The sequence below is a fragment of the Chiloscyllium plagiosum genome, unplaced genomic scaffold (genome assembly GCF_037043375.1).
Source record: "Chiloscyllium plagiosum isolate Xiang-an unplaced genomic scaffold, Cpla_swu_hap1 HiC_scaffold_24, whole genome shotgun sequence".
In the NCBI taxonomy this organism is placed as follows: Eukaryota; Metazoa; Chordata; class Chondrichthyes; order Orectolobiformes; family Hemiscylliidae; genus Chiloscyllium; species Chiloscyllium plagiosum.
In genome coordinates, this window is record NW_028270162.1 from 21,745,762 (window position 1) to 21,760,989 (window position 15,228).

The following is a 15,228-nucleotide window of genomic DNA, read 5'->3' on the forward strand; positions in this document are numbered from 1 at the left end:
TTCTCACAAGTATGGTACACCACAAAACTGAGAATTTTTATGGCAGCCCTTTTTGGAATACCTGGATACAGATTTATTTGCCACACTAATAAGGGCTTTTGTATAACCATAACAATTGTGTTTTACGAGTCCAATATCCAGGGAGGAGGAACTGTGAACGTATAAATGTCTTGTTTGGCTGAGTTGAGTTATTATTATTTATTGGTTTGATGTTAGTTATTATTTATTTAGTTAAATAGTTAGTTGAGTTTTTTATTCTATATTTTTTTGTATATATTTGTACATTTGTATTTATAATTTGTACTTTTTTCTTGTGTTCTTCTTTCTACAGTTTTAAATTATTGTTTTGTATTTGTTGTAATATTAAAAAAGCTATTTTTTCAATAAAAATAAAATTTTAAAAAGGCTGATTTTAACAATAATATACAGGTGAACGGTATAATTAATATTTTATATGGCACTGACAAATACTTCAGGGTATCAGAGTGTTTGTACGTATCTGGTGTTTTGGCTGCTGTTGCAGGAGATTACTGTATTACTGCACATCAGATGGTGCTGGGATTATGAAGGATTTAACTCAAATGGAACAGATTTCTCTACTAGCCATGTCTCTGTACTCTTCTCTGCCTCATAATATCAGTCAGAATCTGACCAACTTCAGTGGATCTCTTTTCATCAGCACTAAAACTCGAGACTGTGGCAATGGACATAACAATATTTCAGGTAAGTCACATCAGCAGAAAATGCAAATTTACACCTGTAACAACTGGTAATAACACAAAATATGACAGGCTTACAGAAGGAGTTCCCATGCACAGTCCTAGCAATAACCCAGACTGACAAACATGGCAATTTAACAGGGAACTCCCATAAAATATTGGCAATAACCCAAAGGTCTATGACAGCATATGTTTGTGCAGGAAGGTGCAACAACACCAGCTGTAACCCAGATTGTGTCTATCTCCAATGTACAGTGATAGAACTAAGAACCCAACAAGTTATAAAGAAAATATGGCAAATTATGTTACTTAGATCGTTAAAATTTAAATAGCCTAAGATAACAAATTCAGGGGTACAAACAACGCAAAGTCCTATAGGTTTATGCTACCCCTGGTTTTGCATTATAGCATTAGTATTGTACAGATTGGCCTAGAAGGTTTTATCACCATCAAATACAAATTCTATGAAATCTTACAGGGATATTTTAAAATGGAAGCTTAGATTAAGCACTAACCTGTAACTAAAACAAAAGGAACATCTTGCATTTCTATAAAGCCTTTCACGTGGACCAGGAGAAGGCAGATGGGACTAGTTTAGTTTGGGATTATGCTCAACATGGACAGGGTTGGACCCAAGGGTCTGTTTCTATGCTATGTGACTCGACGGCTGTATGTCTCAAAATCTTTAACAGCTAATTAACTATTTTTGAAGGGTAGATGATGTTTTGTTTTGCACAAATGGCAAACAATACTTGTCTCATTCATGTGCTTCTGGTTAGTGGTATAGTGTATTGGTTAATTTAGAAAGTTTTCAAAATGTGTTAACAATAGGTAATGCCATGACAATTGGCAGAACTTACTATAGAGGCCTTTTTATTCAGACCATGGAGTTTAACCAGATCACGATTTTTTTCTTATTATCTTCCATATGCCTTAATTGAATAGGATTAGTTGTGAAAACTATTAAATACGTTCAGCCCCCAGGAATAGAATAAAATGCTTTATTTAAATCATTAGCTGCTAGACATTTTCACCAGCTTTCTTGCTCTGTAACTTCTTAACTGTGTATAATTATGTGGAATAATGTGTACACATTTACAGCTAAAATGATCTTGGTTCTGTTACTACTAATTATCACAATAAAAATGTTCAATAATTCATTGAGTTGAGTTTTTCTGTTAATAGCTAATGAGGTGGTGTCCAGCTTACCCTTGCAGATGACACTGTATTTCAATGTCATCTTCTTTCCATTCTGGTGGACATCGGAAGTGACCATGCTTCAACTTAAGGTAAACATTTGTTGTGAGGCTCTATTGATACTCCTGTATCAACCATCAAGAAGGAGCCAGATGGGATTTCTGTCAGGATTCAAAGGAAAAAAATCTAGTTAACAGTGAACAAGTCCATGAACTCGTCTACAGCAACAACTCTTGATAAAAAACGAGTGATTGCTCTAGAAAAGAGCATTAAGTTGGGGTGTGCATTTTATAGCTAATAACCAGACTTACTTAAGGTCTTTGACGCAGCAACAAAGTACAGGGAAATATTGAGAGACAGGTTACGTTTCCATTCTGAATTCACAAACATAGCTGCTACAGATAGCTATAAGGATAGCTTAAAGATAACACAGTAGCAGAAAGCCAAGATTAGCAAAACACTGGTGGAGCAATTAGTTCCAACTGATGGAAAGATTTGGAGAAAACAAATTGGCATGGTGGGAGGAATCAAGATGGGAATTGGGAAGTGGGGAGATGTGATCAAGATGGAGAGAGTTTACTATGAGAGAGCCAAGCTTGGGTGGATAAAACCCTTCAACACTGAACTTTGTAAAGGTAACATTGGAATGTTGTCATTTGTTCTACTGTAGACATATAATATTAAGTAGGTGATAATTAATTAGTGGTATAGTCTACTAATTAATATAGAAATATCTATAGTTCTCATTTTTGCAGTTAAACTTAATTAAGGTTTGTTCTCAGCCCTAATTAACCATCACATTGAATTGTGATGTACTGACGAGCTCTGTCTCTCTTCACCTCCCTACCTGGAACAGTATAGCCTTTTACCAGGATACTACCAGTGGTTGCTTTTGATGGCTGTGACAATTCTCACGTTAATTGAATGTGTCCGACTTTATCTGGGCTACATGGGAAACTTGCAGGAAAAGGTGAGTGACTTAGAAATGAATATTACCATAGTTTGCTGGTTTCAGTCCAGCTGTGTAGCCTCTAACAATTGCTGCAAAAGCTGAAGTTGATTTACACACTGAGTATAAAATGTGAACCAGCAGTGTGGATCTAGCTAATTGCCATTTTGAATTATGAAAGAAATTCATAACACTGGTAATTCATACGAAATTAATGCAGCACAGTTTATTGAATAAAGTACAATGAAACCATTTTAAATCTCATCAAATTTATTCCCTTTGACATCTGATACATAGCAAAGCAGAAAATAAGAGAAGCAGTAGGCTATTCTGCCTTTTGAGTCTGCTCTGCATTTGTATTGATCATGGCTAATCATCCAGCTCAGTTCCCTGTTCATGCTTTCTCCCCATAATCTTTGTTCCCTTTAACTCTAAGAACTATATCAATCTCCTTCTTGAAAACATTCAATGTTTTGGCCTCAACCTCTTTCTGTGCAGAGATGCAGAATTCACTGAATTCATTCGGAGTCACTTTGGCTCCAGCATCATTGGAAGGATTCCACTCTGACCTGAATGTTCAGTTTGCTGGTTTCAAGAGTCTGGTGGAAACTTTGCTGGTTTCAGAGCTACCTCTCTACAAGAATCATCTTCCTGTCCATCCATTGAATTGAATATTTCATCTTCTGAATGATTTTATGACAGTTTGTGCATTAATAACATTTCATGACATGACAAGACAACAAAACCCAAAACATCAAATGGGCCAGTCAATGTATTTCCATTCTTTGTGAAGATTTTAATTATCAACTACCCACCTATTCCATTTGGCATGGAAATTATACTTGAATGGTTTGCTGAGACGTAGATTCAAAGATTGAACTACAGATGTTAAATCCCTTCATGTTTAGCACAATGTGGATGTTAATTCTTTGTAGGGTCCTCTTTGTCTCATTGTTTTGACAGGATCTGAAGATGTCAAACAGTAATAAATCACAATCTTTCTCCCCATAACCTTAGGGCACCAGAAGGCTTTCTTGTCCATCTAACCATTATCAGCAACATGCACACAAATCCTTACACAGAACGTAATTTTCTAAATGTGGTTGTGGTTGTATTTTGGAGTGTTTAACACTGGGAAATTACTTTAGACTTTAATATTGTTCAGTCAGCCATGCAGCCTCTTATGTCTTCTCGACTTTAATAGAGCTGTTTTCAAACCTTGCCACTCTGCAGCTTGGTTGCTGGGCATACTAAAACACACGGGGATTTCATTCACAACTGGTGTTTATGTTTTTTTGCCTCAGTCTAATAATGAGTTGCTAGAAACTGGTAATTATGGCAAAACCGAGCTAGTCTGTGAGCAATCTTAGCCTTTGGCTGCACAGTAGACATTTTAATTCCAGAAAGCAGCCACACCTAACTGATTGGTGCTCTGAAATCTTTGCTGGACTCGCAGTTTGATTTGACCTACTTCAGTGCTTTTGTACGCATTGCATACCTGATGGCAATGAAACCATTCTGACAATGTTTGATGACCCATTCTGATGCATTTTTCTCAAGATCACACCAGGGGGCTGCCCCCTGCTCTGATCATATATTTGGTCTTGGGCACCTTCTTCAGGGCAGACTCCTCCCTCTTCAACTCTCACATCAGCTTTTCACTCACAGCAAATTTCCTTGCTGCAGCACAGTTTCTTGACAAGTTAGCAAATTTTTAACATGAACAGCTTCATTGGTTTTGTTGGAAGCCTAATTTCTCTTCATCATTCACAATGGGGAATCTGCTTCATGCCGGTGAGCCTTAAACTGCTGTGCATCTTCTTCATAAAACAGCTCATGTCACCTCACACTGCCTCACATGGTAAAATATGCACTTACAAGGTAAATAAGTAGGGCTCAATGCTAATACAAACATCGCATATTGGAACTGCAAAAGTGGATCAACTTATGAATACATGCAAAAAATATGATTTTTGGAGCTGGACAAAGTTATGTCATTTCACACTATGCAGCACAAACTCCAACAGCTATAAGTGTTTCTCCCTGCATACTCCACTCATTGGGTAAGTCATAGAGTCATAGAGATGTACAGCATAGAAACAGACCCTTTAGTCCAACCCGTCCATGCCGACAGATATCCCAACCCGATCTAGCCCCAACATTTACCATCAACACCTGGCATTTACCAGTAGATTTACGAAATCTTTCCTATTGAAGAGATAAATGCCTTAATAAGATGGTATATTCAGACTCAACTATGACATTCCTTTGAATCAATAGGTTGCTAACAATCACTGTTGGCACTTGGAGAAAGGGCAGCTAGACCTGTAGACTTTAATCTTAAGATGATGCAGCATCTCCAGAGAAAGGATTGTTATTTTAACCTAATTTAGTCATGTATTTTTGCTCAGTGCACCAAGGCACAAATTCCAAACTGGGGAACTATAAACAACATCCTTTCAGATCCCTGCTGAACATGTAGAACAGAAAATGTGTTGCTGGAAAGGCGCAGCAGGTCAGGCAGCATCCAGGGAACAGGAGAATCGACGTTTCAGGCATGAGCCCTTCTTCAGGGCTTATGCCCGAAACGTCGATTCTCCTGTTCCCTGGATGCTTTCTGACCTGCTGCGCCTTTCCAGCAACACATTTTCAGCTCTGATCTCCAGCATCTGCAGACCTCACTTTCTCCTTGAACATGTAGAACAGTGAGAGAAATGGAACAGAATTTTTTTTAAATTCACCATGAAATATGGACGTCATTGGTTGTGTCAGCATTTAATTTCCATCCCTAGTCGCCCTTACGAAAGTGGTACTGAGCTGTTTTTTTTTAACCCCTGCAGTCCATTTGGTGTAAGTAGACCTAATGTTTCCACTACACTGCGCTAGGTTCCCCTGAGGTTCTCTACAGGTTGATCCACGTACCAATGATTTGCCTTCCAATTTCGGACTTTGTTTCAGAGCACAGAGCAAAAAGGTCTGCACATTGAAAAATAAATGGAGGGAGTATTGTGTAGACCCACATTGCTATTTGGAAGGTAGTTCTAGGATATTAACACAGCGACAGTGAAGGAATGATGATATGTTTCAGCATGCTAAGTGACTTCTAGGGGAAATTTCAGGTGGTAATTTTCCTATCTAACTGCTGCCATTGTCCTTTGAAAATAGTGATCATGGGTTTAGAAGGTGCTGTCCAAGGATCCTTGGTGAGTTTCTGCAATGCATCTTGTCGATGGTGTGCCCTGCTGCTACTGAGTGTCCACAATGGAAGGATTTGGTGCTGGACAAATGGGTTGCTTTGCCTTGAGTGGTGCCATGCCACTTGAGTATTATTAAAAGCATAGTCATCCAGGCAAGAAGGTGTATTCAATCACACACCTAACTTGTAGGTAATGAACAGACTTTGGAGAGTGGAGAGTCAGGAGGTGAATTACTCACTGCAGGATTTGGAGTCACTGATCTGATCTATTAGACACAGTGTTTATGGCTAGTTCAGTTTAGTTTCTGGTCAATAGCAATCCCCAGGATGTTGACAGTGGAGGTATCTGTAATGGTAATGACACTAAGTGTCAGTAGGCAATGGTTACATTCTCTACAATGGTCATTGCCTGGCTGTAGTACGGTGTGAATGTCTCTTACTACTTGTCAGCCCAAACCTCAATACTGACCAGTTCTCACTGCATTCGTACATAGACAGCTTCAGAGTTATTCAGAAACCAAAGTCATCTATTCTTTTGTCGAGAAATGTAAGTTCATCTTCAGTGGAGCCAAACAAAATAGGATGCATATCAAATGGAGAATTTTATTAGTTCCATTGATTCAAGGCATTAAGAAAATATCCATAAACATGCAGAATACGACAATAAAATAAAATCTCCCTGTATAAAAATTCAGAATGTGTGAGTTAATTCTGCTTGCAACAACTGTCAACCAGCAAAACATGCTTACCTCATTATCTGAATGCACTTCCTAAATTCACAACTTCTCATGAAATTTAACACTCTAATAAAATGTCTAAGTTCAGAAAATTTCAGTTTACAGTGTTTAGAAAAAGGATGATTTTGAAGAAACAGAAAATGCTTTAAATATCTGAAATTAGCAATTGAAAGATAAAATTGGTTTGTTTTGGACATTTAGTTTTTTTTAGCAATCTTTTCTTTAATTCAAATATCTGGCCTTTAGGATTTCTGTCTATTTAATGCAATCAGCAAATATTATGTGACTTTAAAATTGATTCCAGTTGTTTATTGTAAAAGGAATCCTATTATATGTATATTTGAGTAGTGGTGAAAGAAGACACATTTTGTTAAAGCTCTTTGTCTTGCACTCAACAGGATATTCATACGGATACTACAGTAAAGGGGGAACAACACCATATAGGATATGAGAAAAGGGTATTGATTTGTTGGCAAGTGAATTTGCATTGTAAGGGAATTGCTGTAAAGAATGTTCAGTTGGATGATGACTGACAGTCAATTGCTAAGCTTCGCTTAATCATAAACCAAGCATGTTGACTCTGATTGTAAAGCATTTCCCTGAGGAATGAACCAAAATATGCCGGCCACCTATTTCGTCAAGTTGAAAGAGATACTGAGTGTGTACATGGTCTTTCTATCTGCAAAGATAAGGACCTTATGTGAATGTATATACATGGAGCTTCTAGTACTTGCAAGCCTGAGTGACAATCTGAAATGGTTGCCAATGTAATTCTTCATGCAGTCAAGGTTATTTAGCAAATGTTGTTCATTTGCAGAATCAATGTAATGTTGGACAACATACATTGGGTATTCATGATATCTTTCCTTTTGTGAGCAGCCAAACAGATACAATTGATTGTCTGTTACAGCCCACCAGCCTTTGGGACATATTGTCTACTTACCAAGTGTCACTGAAATTTCTATACATTTCTATACATTTGGTGATTCAGGAGATGAGTGACAGTAATAGGGTGGTTGTTATGGGGGACTTTAACTTTCCTGATATTGATTGGGAAAGCTATAGCTCAAGTTCGTTAGATGGGTCAGTGTTTGTTCAATGTGTGCAGGAGAGTTTCCTGACACAATATGTAGACAGGCCAACAAGAGGTGAGGCCATACTGGATTTGGTTCTGGGTAATGAACCAGGCCAGGTGTTAGAATTAGAGGTAGGTGAGCACTTTGGGGATAGTGACCATAATTCGGTGATTTTTACACTCGTGATGGAGAGGGATAAGTGTGTACTACAGGGCAAGAATTATAGCTGGGGTAAGGGAAATTATGATGCGGTGAGGCATGACTTAGGATGTGTGGCTTGGAAAAGTAGACTCCAAGGCAAGAGTGTAAATGATATGTGGAACTTGTTCAAGGGGCAACTATTGAGTGTCCTTGATAATTATGTACCTGTCAGGCAGGAAGGAAAGGGTCGTGCGAGGGAGCCGTGGTTTAATAAGGAATTGGAATCCCTTGTTAAATGGAAGAGGGCGGCCTATCTCAAGATGAGACGTGAAGGTTCAATTGGGGCGATTGAGAGTTATAGGGTAGCCAGGAAGGACCTGAAGAGAGAGCTAAAAGCAGCAAGGAGGGGACATGAAAGGTCCTTAGTAGATAGGATTAGGGAAAACCCTAAGGCTTTCTATAGGTATGTTAGGAATAAAAGAATGACTAGGGTAGGAATAGGTCCAGTCAAGGATAGTAGGGGGAAGTTGCGTGTGGAGGCGGAGGAGATTGGGGAGACACTGAATGAATACTTTTCTTCAGTATTCACTCAGGAACAGGGCATTGTTGTCGAAGAGAATACTGAGGCACAAATAAGTAGAATGGATGGCTTTGAGGTATGTAGAGAAGAGGTGTTGGAAATTCTGGAAAGGGTGAAAATAGATAAGTCCCCTGGGCCTGATGGCATTTATCCTAGGATTCTCTGGGAAGCACGAGAGGAGATTGCAGAGCCATTGGCCTTGATTTTTATGTCCTCTTTGTCTACAGGAGTAGTCCCAGAAGACTGGAGGATAGCAAATGTGGTTCCCTTGTTCAAAAAGGGGAGTAGGGATAGCCCTATTAACTATAGGCCGGTGAGTCTCACTTCTGTTGTGGGCAAAGTCTTAGAGAGAATTGTAAGGGATAGGATTTATGCACATCTAGATAGGAATAATGTGATCAAGGATAGTCAGCATGGTTTTGTGAAGGGCAAGTCGTGCCTCACAAACCTTATTGAATTCTTTGAAAAGGTGACGAAGGAGGTTGATGAGGGGAAAGCGGTAGATGTGGTATATATGGATTTTAGTAAGGCGTTTGATAAGGTTCCCCATGGTAGGCTACTGCAGAAAATACGGAGATATGGCATTGAGGGTGAGTTGGAGGTTTGGATTAGGAATTGGCTGGATGGAAGAAGACAGAGGGTAGTAGTTGATGGCAAAGTTTCTTCATGGAGTGCCGTCACTAGCGGTGTTCCGCAAGGATCTGTTTTGGGACCATTGCTGTTTGTCATTTTTATAAATGACCTGGAAGAGGGGTTAGAAGGTTGGGTGAGCAAGTTTGCGGATGATACGAAAGTCGGAGGAGTTGTTGACAGTGAGGAAGCATATGGCAGGTTACAGCAGGATATAGAGAAGCTGCAGAGCTGGGCAGAAAGGTGGCAGATGGAATTCAATGTAGCTAAGTGCGAGGTGATTCACTTTGGGAAGAATAACAAAAAGATGGGGTACTGGGCTAATGGTCGGATACTTGGTAGTGTGGATGAGCAGAGGGATCTTGGTGTCCATGTACACAGATCTCTGAAAGTTGCCACCCAGGTAAATAGTGCGGTGAGGAAGGCATATGGCGTACTGGCTTTTATTGGTAGAGGAATTGAGTTCCGGAGTCCTGAGGTCATGATGCAGTTGTATAAGACTCTGGTACGGCCGCATCTGGAATATTGTGTGCAGTTTTGGTCGCCATACTATAGGAAGGATGTGGAGGCATTGGAACGGGTGCAGAGGAGGTTTACCAGGATGTTGCCTGGTATGGAAGGAAAATCGTATGAGGAAAGACTGAGGCACTTGGGGCTGTTTTCACTGGAGAAAAGAAGGTTTCAGGGTGACTTGATTGAGGTGTACAAGATGATTAGGGGGTTAGATAGGGTCGACAGTATGAACCTTTTCCCGCGTATTGAGTCGGGTATTACAAGGGGGCATAGCTTTAAATTAAGGGGGGGTAGATATAGGACTGATGTTAGGGGTAGGTTCTTCACTCAGCGAGTTGTTAGTTCATGGAATGCCCTGCCAGTAACAGTGGTGGACTCTCCCTCTTTATGGGCATTTAAGCGGGCATTGGATAGGTATATGGAGGATAGTGGGTTAGTGTAGTTTAGGTGGGCTTGGATCGGCGCAACATCGAGGGCCCAAGGGCCTGTACTGCGCTGTATTCTTCTATGTTCTATGTTCTATGTTCTACTCTTTTGTATGTAGCCAAAAAACGTCTTGTTTTGCAAGCAGCATCCCGTAACAACTCAAGGTGTAACTGTATAGCAGCAACATGGAATAGCCTGCTGCTCAAATGCTTTTTGAAATCCCCTTCCATGGTAATCAGAGGCAGACTGTGCACGTATCAGAACTGAATGTGACATCCTTAGGTCCAGTCATGAGTTTGCATGACGTGCAGCAAGAAATGATCAAATCAAAGTAGCTATTATTTCACAAAATAGCTTTTATGTGTCTTATTTCAGTATTAAGCTTGCACAATGAGCAAATAGCTTGGACTGTATTTACAAGGTTGCTGAATTAGCCAAATGGATAGTGTGTGTAGAACTGTAGGGGTACCAAATTCCATACTGACAAATGAGAATAGGTTCACAGTAGTCAATGGTAGAGAGCCCATAGTAGATTTCTCAAAAGAAATCTCAAACATTTGAGCAACAGTGTGCTATTCTTGTTTGTTATGGAAGGTACACACAGGGTGCTATTCTTTGCTGACCAAAATAACATGTACACACATTGTACCTGCTTCAATTTAACCAAAGAGGTTACAGCCACTCTCTGGTTCATTCTTCAGGGCAATGCTTTGACCAACTGAGTCAATCAGTCTGGTTTAATGTATACAAAACTTGACAGTTAAGTGCCAATCATCATCTAACTCGTACATTCTCCATGATAATACCCCTGCCAGTCAGAGCCTACTTGCAATGAATCAGCTCTCTATTCTTACTCAGAATAAAACATTTCCCTATATATTGGTGATCTTGTGAATGTCTTGATGTGTTCAAGATGAAAAGGTTCAAGAAAATGTGTATTTTTTTCAGTAATTATCAAGGACTACCAAATGATGATCTGTGCAGATACATCTCAGTTTTGCAGCTCAACCCAATTGCAATTCATCCCTATCCTGATTGATAGATTAAACTGAATGGCAACCACAAAGTATAAATGACCTATTATAGAGTCATAGAGATCCACATATGCAGGACTAAAGGGAACCCCCGATGAAGAAGCAGCGCTCCGAAAGCTAGTGCTTCCAAATAAACCGGTTGGACTATATTCTGGCATTGTGTGATTTTTAACTCTGTAAAGTTATACTGTAATACTATAGATAAATTGTTCTTTTGGGGAGCCAGTGCTGAACATAGCAGGCTGATTGGCCTCCTTCTGTGCTGTAACTATATTATGATTCGGTACAGCCTGAATATTAGCTAGGGAAAATTGCAATGCAGATTTATCAGAATGTTACCAGAGCCTCAAAGGTTTTATTATTGGGAAACATTATATACAGGAGCAAGTGAGGACTGCAGATGCTGGAGATCAGAGCTGAAAATGTGTTGCTGGAAAAGCGCAGCAGGTCAGGCAGCATCCAAGGAGCAGGAGAATCGACGTTTCGGGCATGAGTCCTTCTTCAACATTATATACAGTAATCTTGAATTCCATGGACTATTGAAGATGGGGACAATTTGAGCACAGCTTTCAGGATTTTGAAAGGAAGTCATTGGGTAGACAGAAAGAAAATGTTTCAGTTGCTGGAGTGTAGACCTGATGGTATCTGTAAAGTTAAACCAAGAAATTCAAGAAAAAAGTTGGAAACACATCTTGATGCAAACTTATTAGATATATGGACCTATTTCATATAAAACAAATCAGTAGATGTTGGCACAAATAATACATTTAAATCTTATCTAGCATAAGAGTTTTGCTAAGCAAGGCCTTTAAGGAGTATAAAGCCAATGTGAGTTGATAATGTAAGATACTGATCAATCATGATTAATCATGAATGATTAAAAAGGCTTGTGGAGCCAATTTGTTTTGCATGTTCCTAATGATTTAAATTTTGTTTAAAGTACTGATTATTATTGTGTGTCAGCTCCTGATCTGCCTTTTGGATTTTGACCTGCAGCTGCCAGAGTTAGCTGGATTTTGGTTGCTATCCTTCACAATCCAGCTACCTATTATTCTCTTCTTCCTCATTGATCGATCTATCATCATTTTACCCCTGGAGCAGACTATTCACATTCTCTACTTGACCTTCCTGGTTTTTGAATTGGTTGTGGGATTCCAGGCCCTAAGACAAATGACAAACCACTTTGCTACACGCTTTTACCTTCAGCACTTTCAAAAGCCAGAACATTCACAACAGAACAAAACGAGACAAGGAACAAGTATTCGACATGGGAAGAACTCTGTTTCCAATGTTTAGTGAAGTACAAACTTCCAAGAGTATTGAAGGTCCCAACCACGTTAATGCATGCAGATCCCACCATTATTCCTGTGAACTTATCCCATTGCAAATGCCAAGATTTCTGTTCTATTGTGAGGTGAATGCTGTGTGAAAGAACTGATGTTTGTTTCAGTGTAATTCAGTCAATGAGTAGGACTCGGAAAGCTTCACAGCTTTATGTATTAAACCCACAGAAAACTGCCACAATACTTTTTTCTTTAAATAAAGCCAATCTTTGTGAAAATTGAGTTGCCTATGTTGTTTGTGTATGGCTGAATTTTTAAATATTGCTAATTGAAACCATTTTTTTTGGTTCTCTCCCTTGTCCCAGCTCTCCCTGTGCCCTTCCAGACAGCTGTTCAAGTGTCTGAAAGATTGTCAGCCTAATTTGAACATACACTTCTTCTGGAATGAAAGAAATTGAGGGTTTGGTTAAGAAAAAGAAGGAAGCATATGTCAGGTATAGAGAGGATCGAGTGAATCCTTAGAAGAGTATAAAGGAAGTAGGAGTATACTCAAGAAGGAAATCAGGAGGGCAAAAAGAGGACACGACATAGCTTTGACAAATAGAATTAAGGAAAATCCAAAGGGTTTTCATAAATACATTAAGGACAAAAGGGTAAATAGGGAGAGATTAGGGCCCCTCAAAGATCAGCAAGGCGGCCTTTGTGTGGAGCCACAGAAAATGGGGGAGATACTAAATGAGTATTTTGCATCAGTGTTTACTGTGGAAAAGGATATGGAAGATATAGACTGTAGGGAAATAGATGGTGAAATCTTGCAAAATGTCCATATTATAGAGGCGGAAGTGTTAGATGTCTTGAAATGGGTAAAGGTGGATAAATCCCCAGGACCTGATCAGGTGTACCGTAGAACTCTTTGGGAAGCTAGAGAAATGATTGCTGGGCCTCTTGCTGAAATATTTGTATCTTCAATAGTCACAGGTGAGGTGCCGGAAGACAGGAGGTTGGCAAACGTGGTGCCACTGTTTAAGAAGGGTGGTAAGGACAAGCCAGGGAACTATAGACCAGTGAGCCTGACATCGGTGGTGGGCAAGTTGTTGGAGGAATCCTAAGGGACAGGATGTACATGTATTTGGAAAGACAAGGGCTGATTAGGGAAAGTCAACATGGCTTTGTGCGTGGGAAATCATGCCTCACAATCTTGATTGAGTTTTTTGAAGAAGTAACAAAGAGGATTGATGAGGGCAGAGCAGTAGATGTGATCTATATGGACTTCAGTAAGGCGTTCAACAAGGTTCCCCATGGGAGACTGATTAGCAAGGTTAGATCTCATGGAATATAAGGAGAACTAGCAATTTGGATACATAACTTGCTCAACGGTAGAAGACAGAGGGTTGTGGTGGAGGGTTGTTTCTCAGACTGGAGGCTTGTGACCAGTGGAGTGCCACAAAGATCAGTGCTGATTCCTCTATTTTTGTTATTTACATAAATGATTTGGATGCGAGCATAAGAGGTACACTTAGTAAGTTTGCAGATGACACCAAAATTGGAGGTGTATTGGATAGTGAAGAGGGGTACCTCAGATTACAACAGGATCTGGACCAGATGGGCCAATGGGCTGAGAAGTGGCAGATGGAGTTTAATTCAGATAAATGCGAGGTGCTGCATTTTGGGAAAGCAAATCTTAGCAGGACTTATACACTTAATGGTAAGATCCTAGGGAGTGTTGCTGAACAAACAGACCTTGGATTGCAGGTTCATAGCTCCTTGAAAGTGGAGTCGCAGGTAGATAGGATAGAGAAGAAGGCATTTGGTATGCTTTCTTTTATTGGTCAGAGTATTGAATACAGGAATTGGGAAGTCATGTTGCAGCTGTACAGGACTTTGGTTAGGCCACTGTTGGAATATTGTGCAATTCTGGTCTCTTTTCTATCGGAAAGATATTGTGAAACTTGAAAGGGTTCAGAAAAGATTTACAAGGATGTTGCCAGTGTTGGAGGATTTGAGCTACAGGGAGAGGGGAAAGATATAAAAGAGACATAAGGGGCAACTTTTTCACACAGAGGGTGGTACGTCTATGGAATGAGCTGCCATAGGAAGTGGTGGAGGCTGGTACAATTGCAACATTTAAGAGGCATTTGGATGGGTATATGAATAGGAAGAGTTTGGAGGGATATGGGCAAGGTGCTGGCAGGTGGGACTAGATTGGGTTGGGATATCTGGTCGGCATGGACGAGTTGGACCGAAGGGTCTATTTCTATGCTGTACATATCTATGACTCCATGACTCAAGGAAGAGCATAAATACATAATTTTTTTAAAAAATTCCTCACACAGGAGGATTAGGCTAGCCTCTTGGTTTCCATTTCACTGCTGTAACCTACACCCACTGCATGGACAATTCTGCACCAGGTCAGTGGTAGGCAAATACAGAAAGTGATTTGAGGTTTGTACTCCCACTTGCCTGTTGCTTTCCACTGGCTGGTTTCAACAACATCATCTGTACCTTCCCACCAAACACACACAGGAGAAAAATATGGCACCTGCTCTGTTTCCCACCATTTTCACTGCAAGAAAAGTGTCTCCAATCTTTGGATAACAGTTCAAAGGAGCTTGGAGTGGATGTATGTGCAAAAATTTAAGAGTTTTGCCAAATATGCCCTACTGGGAAAATCCTTTAATACAAGCAACATAAGTACCCTTTACTCCCCACCAGAATATATTTCAGTTTTAGAGGAGCACATGGCAACT

The 15,228-nt window shown here is 39.8% G+C and overlaps 1 protein-coding gene across 1 annotated transcript; it reads left to right on the plus strand.

Annotated features, from left to right (window-relative positions):
* The first annotated feature begins 528 nt into the window (after positions 1-528).
* LOC122562606 (transmembrane protein 17-like) lies at positions 529-12,747 on the plus strand. Its single transcript, XM_043715590.2, has 4 exons — positions 529-723; positions 1,905-2,008; positions 2,773-2,886; positions 12,195-12,747. Exons 1-4 carry the CDS (start codon positions 564-566, stop codon positions 12,492-12,494), a joined length of 678 nt encoding a protein of 225 aa, XP_043571525.2. The 5' UTR covers positions 529-563; the 3' UTR covers positions 12,495-12,747.
* The last annotated feature ends 2,481 nt before the right edge of the window (positions 12,748-15,228 follow it).

Bases quoted from the DNA above. Each gene is read 5' to 3' on its own strand.
- LOC122562606 (XM_043715590.2), top strand. From the start codon at position 564: ATGAAGGATTTAACTCAAATGGAACAGATTTCTCTACTAGCCATGTCT. The intron at 2,009-2,772 runs GTAAACATTTGT...TACCTGGAACAG, and splicing joins TGACCATGCTTCAACTTAAG to TATAGCCTTTTACCAGGATA. The intron at 2,887-12,194 runs GTGAGTGACTTA...TTTGACCTGCAG, and splicing joins TGGGAAACTTGCAGGAAAAG to CTGCCAGAGTTAGCTGGATT.